The 9,829-nt window shown below is 47.9% G+C and overlaps 1 protein-coding gene across 3 annotated transcripts in view; it reads right to left on the bottom strand.

Annotated features, from left to right (window-relative positions):
• Positions 1–8,460, bottom strand: part of lama5 (laminin, alpha 5) — a 75,977-nt gene extending 67,517 nt beyond the window's left edge. For all 3 annotated transcript variants that reach the window (XR_003270857.1, XM_026154944.1, XM_026154945.1), the window contains exons 1-2: positions 6,828–8,460; positions 2,164–2,316 (exon numbers count right to left, since the gene is read on the bottom strand). Coding sequence is in view for 2 of the 3 variants with exons in the window: in XM_026154944.1 (XP_026010729.1) it covers positions 2,164–2,316; positions 6,828–7,094 (420 nt within the window). In the remaining variant the exon portion in view is untranslated. The remainder of the gene's footprint in view (positions 1–2,163; positions 2,317–6,827) is intronic.
• Positions 8,461–9,829: the final 1,369 nt, after the last annotated feature.

Here is a 9,829-nt window from a genome sequence, read left to right as displayed (position 1 = left end):
AAATAATCAGTAACTTCCATTTTGAGGGACCACATCTTCAGGAAACTCGACTTAAACATGAGCTAAGGTCATGAGGTCAAATCCACCCGAGATTTTCAGTACGTGCACCTATGGTATCAACTTCAAAATCCTACATTGCTGTTCTCAAGTTATAGTGTTCACAAAGTCGGGGTCCCCGCTGCCGGCCCACCCAACCGCCCGGTGGAGTGACGAAAACGTCCCCGTCTTACGACAGAGAGCTATGAACATCCACGTGTTTTCAGTCAGCTGATTGTAGGTCCAGTGCCAGGAGGAAAATGTTGGCGTGTACAGTGATACAGTTTTCAAACAGTGCAGATATGGACATTACTTTTATTTTTATTGAACAGGGACAATAACAGGACAAGAGCGCAGCGGTGAAGTGCAAACTGCATCCAGGACACAAACATCTGTATTACACTGCTAACATCTGTACAGACAGCATGCTAACACTAAGCTAGCCAAGAACCCAGAGTGATGTTAAAGCTGAGCAGGCTCCAGTCCAGCAGCCAGAGCCTGAACTCCAACAGGTAACAAGCTGATGAGCAGCCGGGCTCTTTCTACCTGTTTCTATAGCAGCATCACTGTGACAGCTACAACATGTAGACGATGGTCTGCAATACATGTCTGGCAGCCCTGGTAGGACCGCCAGAGTCTGGTTTCTCTATTAGAGGGAGAGATAAGGAGGAAGAGGAGGGTGTCAACGAGGAGGAAGAGCAGAATACAAAAGATAGGGAAGCAGAGATAACAGGAGTCTGGGCTATGTGAGAGAGAGAAGTGAAGGAGGAAGATGTGACCGTATACATTTCTGCCTGCATGGAGCTCGAGATCAGGATTTCACCATTTCACTGAACACACACACACACACACACACACACACACACACACACACACACACACACACACACACACAGAGGAGAGGCAGCTCTGCGGGTTCAGACAGGCTGCCTCACATTCCTCTCTCCTTTATTCAGGTGGGGGGTTAGATGGGCACACACACACACACACACACACACGCACAGACACACACACACACACAGACACACACACACACACACACACACAGCGCCCACCTACGTTCTTTCAGGACAAAAGTAGAACCTGAAGTCCCTCCCCCTCCGCTCGCTCTCCCAGCAAACACCGCCGATCCGCGGCCAGAATCACCTCCCGACTAAACATAAAAGCTGCAGGTTTCAGTGGTTTGTTCGTACGTTTGTCATTAACAGACGTGTCACATGCAAAAACACGCTGAGACATAAAGACAACGAAGGAAGGAAAACCAGCACAAACAGGCTGCGCAGCACCCAAACATCAGAATCACACTTTTTATGTTTTTATGACCTTTTTCAGACATGAGTCGGTAAAATATTTAAACTGAACAGAAGCTGAAATGATGAAGTTCATTTGTTTACAGCTCTACAGGAGTGTGGATTTAATCACACTTTTAATCATCTTTGATGTGGACTTCAGCTTTGCTAATAACACTGAACACAACTACCCACAATTCACTTTGTTTGAATTAAAGCAGCGAGGCAGGAGCGACTTGAGACTGTCCTCAGTCTGAAGCCGTGTGGTAATAACACGAGTCTGAGTTGTGACCTTGTGTATGTCAGTCCCCTCCTTTCTTTTTGTTTGACCCTCCTTTTGTTGTCTTATGTTCAAATGTCTTTGTCTATAAAAACGGTAGCACGATGACGCTCCTCAGCTCATTTTAGAGCGCCATCCTCAGTTCACACTGAGCCAAGATGGCAGCGAAGTCACAAAACCTTCCTGTGTGAGGATGATTAATGTTTGCAGGTAGAAGGTGACTTCTACAAACCCTCCACATCGATATCGGGCGCCGCCGCCTCCCTCTGTCCTTCTCTTTCTGTCGTTCATTCAGATGATTTCAAATGATCGTCGAAGATGTTGAAACGGTACAGATCAAATATGTCATTCCTGCATCGCTCCAACAAGCTCAGACAGACTTTTAAAAACCACTTTGGAATAATCTCACAATCTGATCCATCCTAACCCCACACGCTACTCAAAATTCCCGCGGGAACTGAAACGTTGCAGCTCTCCTGAGGACAGAGGACAGAGCTCTGGAAACGTTCGGCACCACAGAAGAAGAAGGAGAGCAGCCGACACAGGGAGCAGACCTACCTGTCCGAGGTCCAGCGTGACGTTCACCTCGTTGAACTCAGTGCTGCGGGACAGCGGCGGGCTCTGCCACCATCGCTCCGTCCCGTCGATGGCGTTGGTGATGGGATGGGCGCGGTCGCTGTGGCCCTGGCTGCAGATGTCGCAGTACTGCCCCTGAGAAGAAACAGAAATCAATCATCCTGTTACACCAGCTGTTTGGGGAACATCTGCCCATGAAGCGTCTCAAAGCGCCTCTTCGGCTGATGACAAGACAGCAGCGTTCCTCATGGTGGGGTCACGGCTGCTCCAGAACAGCACCGTGACATAGAGCTGCCACAAACGATTATTCTGATAGTCGACTAATCAGATCATCATCCACTGGACGTAAAACTACAGCTTATTGCACCAGCAGCATCTGCTCTTATATAACTATCATTAGCTTACAGCTTTAAGTGTTTAAGGTCTGTGCTAACTAAAAATAAAGACAAGATGATAGTTTATTAAAGTTTAATGAAATTTGCAGATTGTTTCAGTGAAGTTTAATAAACTCCTTGCTATCTAAACTATAACAGGACACCGGAGTAAATTCTGGAGCATCTCACACTTCTGATAATCAGCTGTCTGCTTGACGTTTATTCAGCTGTGCAAAAACTTTAATCTCAGCCAAACCGATTTACTCAGGAACAAATAAAACACTAAAAAGCCAAACAATAACATTTTAAGTTATCTAAGTGACTTATATGTTTAACCTGAGTAGCGAAAGACAGCGGTGGGCTTGAAAACGATTTGCGGGGAGTCCGGTGTTCTCACGGCTCTAGTGACCTAGCCCCCGGCTAACTATCGAGCTAGTGGGTAACAGATGTCTCCGAAAACGTCGGAGCGCTTTTGAAAATATGTGGTGTCCTGATAAACTGAGCAGATATTTGAGGTTTACACAGCTACATTCTCGCCTGAAAATATGTTAAACGTTTATTTTGTGACCCAGAAAGAATAATAAGAGTAATATTAAAACTAACTAGCTGCCGCCATTGTTGGAAACTGAGCTGGGCTGCGCTATGAATTCTGGGATAGGTTGGGCCTCGAAGTATACACCCGACCCATCCTTCAAATCTGGGGAAATAAAGACCGCATTTGTCAGAGTCTTCGAATTCGAATGGACCGTCTTCGTCGTGTCGCTGTAACGTAGTCGGCCTACAAATGCGGCCTCAGGAGGATGCGGTTCCTGAATTTGGACACAGCTACGATACCGGACACAGCTTCTTCTTCTTCTTCTTCTTCGGGGTTTAACGGCATCCTTGTACATGCAGTGCTGCCATCTTCTGTTTCAGTCCGTTATTACACTCTTAAATCCTGCTACTTATTCCTGCGGCTTTTGGGATCTTACAAAGCTTCAAACGAGGCGTCGACTATTAAATCAGTCGTTGATTCTGATAGTCGACTAATCGTGGCAGCCTTAGCCGTGATTCTGTTTTTCCTTTTCATTCATATTTCCTGTTTCTGGGAGGTTTTGCGCATTAACTCGTGTTCTAAACGCTTTGCCTGCTGGATTATTTTGGGCCTTTCCAGCACACCATTAGCCGGAGCAACGACCAAGCACGCATAATGTAAGGTTAATACAGCACGGTGGTGGGTTTAGGTGGGGGCCGGCTGCAGGTAGCTCCACAGTGCACACGCCCGCTGCAGACGTGACACCCACTTCGAGTCCCCGTTTCTGTCCTGGTGGTCCGCTCGGCCGTTTGGCCCAAAGTAAGCATTAGCATAAACTCAACAAGTGCCGACCTGAACAAAAACCCAGGTCAGGGGCCGTTATCACAGCAGGTCCCTGAGGTCAGAGGTCACGTCTCTGTGGCTCAAACCATCCCCCACTGTTTGATGAGCTGTTAGAGCTGAGCTGTGACACCAGAGCGCCGTTAGCTTTCGGTCAACAGCACGCTCTGCTGCAGGTCTCAGATCTGCTCACACGCCGGCCTCTGCCTCGTGGCTTTATTTGTCATTAGAAGCCAGAAAACCAGCAGCTGCTGATGCGACACAGAGAGCTGTGGATCAATCATGAAACTTCAGCTGAGCACAATGATGTGATCTGTTTTTTGCCAACACGCATTGTCTAACTGAAAACCTGCACGGAGTCACTCTCCTGCCGACCCTTTGGCCCAAAGTAAGGTTTAAGCATCTTTTCTTCCTGAACACTAAACTTCTCCCCTCACACGTCTCTGACTGAGCGCTGCTGTGTCTCCGTCTCTGCTCACTAGAGCGTGCTCGCCGCCTCGTACACCTCCTGCACATTTAATGAATAAAAACACTCCCACATCGTGCTGTCGGGACACATTGTGTGTGTGTGTGTGTGTGTGAGAGACAGTGGAGCGACCTGGCTTAGAGGCCCCGCCCTCTCAGGCCAGCAGCCCTCGACCACATTTTTGGGGAACGTTGTTCCTGCAGCAGTGTCCGAGGATCAGGACGAGCTGCATAAGTACTCAGTGTGGAGGAGGACAAACAGCAGCTGAATTCAGGCAGTAAACTGTAAAATGAGGTCTTCCTGTGCCCCCCGCCCCCCACGGAGGAATGTGCCTCAGGCTGCAGGTTTCTCTGCTCTGCTGCTTTCATTCTTTCTCCTCATCCTCCACCTTTATCTCCACCTCTGATCTCTGTGAACTTCAGTCTGAGCCTAACAGCCATCACTCCTGACTTCTGCAAACTCAACGTGAGCTGATTTTTATTTTTCCCCCCCAAACTCGATAATCTCGCGGTAAGATGGCGGGCGAGCCTGCTCTGATTGGACGACAAGGGTCAGTCACTGTGAGGAATGCAAGGACAGGTGGGAGAGAGAGGGCAGTGAGTGTGCAGGTTATCACCCGCAGAGCTGCTGTAATGGTTAACCTGCTGATGCTGTTCATGAGCCTTTGCACTGATGAAAAACACACACACACACACACACACACACACCTCTCTGCTTCCTTAAATCAGAAGAAGGGCGAAGTAGAGCCAACGAAGCCGAGCGTGACATAACGAGCTGGCAGCAGCTTTGTGCACGCCGCCGACCTCCTCTGCTCTTCAGCGAGGAAGAAGAACCAGGTTACAGAGACACGTCCACAACTCAGCTACTTCATTTCTGTACTTCAGGTTTTATGGAAGTTTATTCTTTAGAAACATGAAAATCCAGGTTCTGCTTTTGTGTTTCCATGAGAACTTCACACGTCACACATCTGAAAATAAAACAACTGGAAATATGGACCATGAAGTCCTGGATGAATCACCTCAGTTCCTTAAAGTGCTTTCTACTGTAAGGTAAAGACCCTACAATGATGGAGGCAGACCCCAACCATCAGACAACCCCTTCTGAGGAGGGCCGAGTACAATAATCTCAGTTTGATCTGAATTAAGAAGCAGAAAGTTAGCGGCCATCCAGGTCTTTATGTCTTTAAGACATTCCTGCAGTTTAACTCATTGGTGTGTGTTATCTGGCTTCATGGACAGATAGAGCTGGGTGTCATCTGCATAGCAGTGTAAATGTATGCTATGTCTTCTAATGATGCTGCCTAAGGGAAGCATGTATAATGTAAACAGAATTGGTCCTAGCACTGAACCCTGTGGAACTCCATAATTAACCTCAGTGTGTGAAGAGGACTCTCCATTTACATGCACAAACTGGAGTCTATTAGATAGATATGATACAAACCACTACAGTGCAGTACCTGTGTTGCATCTTCAAAAAATAAAAATACAATAACTGAGACTTACAATGAAGTATCGTTGCAACTGGTTTACTGAACCTGTTGCAACCAGACAAAGAAAAAAAGAACGAGAGCTCAGACAGCTGTATTCCATAAGACTTGATCAAGTCATGGCTGTGTTGTTAAAACATGTTTGTAGCGTAAATTTGTTCCACGGTTACTCAGGAACAGCCCAATCAGTGCACGTACAGAACATGAGTATCCATTTTCTTACTGCCCCCTACAGGACACACTCTTCTTCCACTTCCTCACAACATTAATGTAACACAGAACTAATACTGCCTCTCCTGGCGTTACCATTGTAACGACACACTCATTCTGTTTCTTTCAGATGAATAACAGGAACTTAGGGTGTAGGTATCTATGAATAACTATTATGCATACTCATATATTTATATAACCAACTAATTTCTTGATACCACAACCTGTAACACCTACAGCTGCTCTAATCGCTGTAATTCATGAACAAACTGCAGGATTTGATTATTTTCGCACTGCTAAACTTACAGAACCCGCTGGTGTGAGATTGATGTGTCAGTGTGAAAGGTCCTCAGTTTATTACTTATTATTACTCTATTTTTGTATTACAAGATAAACCAGCTAAAAGAAGGTTTTTGGCTTCAGTGTGGAGGGGCCGCAAAGGGGAGGAGCTAACTTGAGAGGATGGGTGAGGGGCTGCCACCAGACTCAGTTTTAGATAAAGAAGGATTATTTTAAACTGTGAGTCATGCAAAGCTCCGCTGACACAGACAAAGAGTAAACGTGAGCTCGGGTGAAGTCTGGGACTGCTGCTCACGCTTACACGGGACGGTTCTCCCCTCTTACACTCACTGATGCTTAGAAACTCAGTCATAAGCCGATACCTTATGATTACACATACGCACACACTGCGTGCTGCAACTACTCAGAGTGACGCCACGAGCACCTGCTTCAGATCTACACCTCACAGCGACTCACCTGGATGGTCTGGCTCGGGTCTCCGGACACCGGGCCCCCGACCAGCTTGCAGTACAGGTCCTGGACGCTCCTGCCGGTGTCGTCCTCCCCGCAGGTCGCCGTGGCGGTGATCTTCGTGCCCTCCGCCAGGTTAAAGTAGGGCGGGTGGAGGCTGTATCCGTTCACCCCGTTGGTGGGCAGCTCCTGGGCCGAGGCGAGGCGCCAGCAGCAGGTCACCAAAAGCAGCCACAGCAGCTCCGAGAGCCGCGCAGGACCGCTCACCATCATCCCACCTGCCCGACAAACTCCAGGAGCAAGCTTTGAGACGGGGTGGCGAAGTCTTAGAAAGTTACCGAGGCTGTGAGGGGGGGGGGGGGGGGGTCAAAGCTTCTGCGGGACCGGAGCGCGTGAAGTGAAAAAGCCGCAGAGAGGAAGAGGAGGCGCTGAGTCCTGGAGCGGAGCGCACAGCTTTCTGTCCTCTCCGAGAGTCGCTCCAGCAGGAACACTCAGTCCTCCCCCTCCCTCCCTCTCTCTCTCCTCACCCTCCCCTACCCCCATCTCTGGCCCGGCCCCAGAGGAGGAGGAGGGCGCAGAGCTTCCTCGTAGGCCTGCGGCCAACTGAAGCTGATTTTAGTGGCTGAAGACTCGAATTTATGAGTTCTTGTTAGATAAACCATGTACCTGTTTGATGTCTGAGGTCTGGTTTTAGCAGCACGAATCAGAGTCCAGATCTGAGTGTACATGAAACATCTTTGATTAAAATACTGATTGTTGTGTAAAAACAGACACGTGATTTAGTAAGACTGAAAGGTGCAACCTCAACCAGAACACAGGAAACAGCTGATGGAGAATGACACCTGCGCAGGCCTCAGAGACGGAGCCTCAGAGACGGAGTACTTTAACCTGTGTAGTACTTTAACTTGCAGTAGTTTAATTTGAACTTGAAGAAAGTGTCTTTCCTCAGTGTGCTGCATCACGTGATCCAGGGAATTACCTGCCCAGGTAATAAAACTGTTGCTGAAATCTGTTTATGAGCGCCGATCAAACTCCATTCGCAGATTGAAAACGGAGCGAGCGGCCGTTCACTGGAGCCTAGTTAAAGGTCAAAGCTGCAGGCAGCTGTGCTTGTGGACCTCTGAAGCTTCTGTCGTGGCTGTGTCATTCTTCTTCTGTGGTTATAATCCGCCCTCCTTGCTCTCTGCCTCCTGGGAGCTGGGTCAGCGTCTCTCAGACATTTGGCTAGTCTGTGTTTGGCATCCACAGAGACCTGCAAATCAAACCTGGAGCTCCGCCTACGTGAGCGCTCTGTTAGTGCAGTGACCTCACAGCAGCCATATTATTGGTCACGTGATGTCATTAAAAATGCTCCAAAAGGCTCCAACAGCACAAAAACGGTCCACAGGTCCAGCTTAGCCTAGCAGCTACAGCCATCTGTGTCACCATCCACCTGTCAGTCACAGAGGCCACGCCCTAAAATTACAAACCTTAAACCAGGCGTGTTACACAAACACCCTCCCCGTACAGGTGTGACTATGGAGGAAATGATCCACAGAGACCCAACAGTTTGTGTATCAGGCTGTAAAGTTTTAACATGACTCACTGCTGCCTCTGCTGGACGTCAGAAGAACCACAGGGTTGATGGGAAACACCTGCAGAGCTGAGTGTGTTTCTCATGGAGCGCTGCCATGTAATTACGTGGCTCCAGGAGCCACTTTAGAAGATTAAAGAGTTTTTCCCACACTCTCAAACACACAGATAAAAGGTGCTCAGGTGAGTCGGGCACAGTTCATACTGAACAGGTAGCTTTGGTTCAAGTTGCAGAGGTTCTAGTGTAGAATAGCCGTGTATTGTCCTTGTACACGTAGAACAAAACTGTGGCATGAGAAGTTTAGGCAACACAGGAAGAAAACACTGAGCATCACTGCTGTTCGGTCTCACACAGGAACACAACACCTCCACAAGTCAGTATCAGGTAGCCCCGCCCACATTATGCTATTCTGTAATCTGCAGAACATACAAATTAGTACTATGACAACACACATACACTCACAAACAACAGGTGGGTGGGGCTGCGGTCCACGACATCATCCAGAGCCAGGAGTGCGAAAAACTGTGATAAACTGAGTGTTTAGAGCAGTCTGAACACGTGAGCTCATTACTAGACAGGAAGTGAAGAGAAGAAAAATCGGTCCATGAAGAGTTACTTCCTGCGTGGTGTTTGCTGCAGGAAATGGACTCTTAATGAAAGGAACGCGAACAAGAGAGGAGGGAGAAATAAAGTGTGAAAAACTCACAGCGAGCCAAACACAGGAAGAGAAGAAGAAGAAAGAGGCCTTGGCGTTTCACCTCACTAATCCTGTCTTTCTCCCTGAACTCTATAACTAATCTACTTCATGGTTACCACAGAGACCAAAGGAGGAGCGAGGGATAGGTCACATGTTGTCATGGAAACTGCTAACTGCTCCATCAATTGAACCCACTCACCCCCGCCTCCCCAAACACACACACAGATGAAGAGGTCTGTGTGCAGCGAGGAACAAAGTTTGAAGTGAGCAGCGAACTGAGCTTCATTCAGGCTCTGATCCAGAGGTCAGCCCCAGAGACGCGTCCGACATCCACGAGGTGTCCGCATCCTCCGAATAATGAGCTTCTGGCAGATTCACAGGAACACCCAGGGGAACACTGCAGAGCGCTGCGTGAAATAAAAACGGAATGAAATCATTTCCGACTCTCATCAACCCAAATTTATTCACAGAAAACATTTAAAGGAGAAAATGAACCATTTCAATAAAGTTTGACTTTGATGGCGGCAACACGTCTGTAAAAGTTGGGACGGGTCGACAAAACGCTGAAAACTGAGAAGAGAAACAGCCGGAGGAAGATTTATCAGGTGAGCTGTCAGCAGCTGGGTCACCCTGTTCACCGAAGTCTATTTACCAACATACGTAAAGATATTACACATAAAAATACACAGAAACATTGGAAATCAGTTTTTGGCACAACAACGGTGTCACAGAAATGTC

Source organism: Astatotilapia calliptera, chromosome 20 (assembly GCF_900246225.1).
Source record: "Astatotilapia calliptera chromosome 20, fAstCal1.2, whole genome shotgun sequence".
In the NCBI taxonomy this organism is placed as follows: Eukaryota; Metazoa; Chordata; class Actinopteri; order Cichliformes; family Cichlidae; genus Astatotilapia; species Astatotilapia calliptera.
Note: the sequence above shows the minus strand (reverse complement) of the source record. Positions and strands in the feature narration are given on the sequence as shown.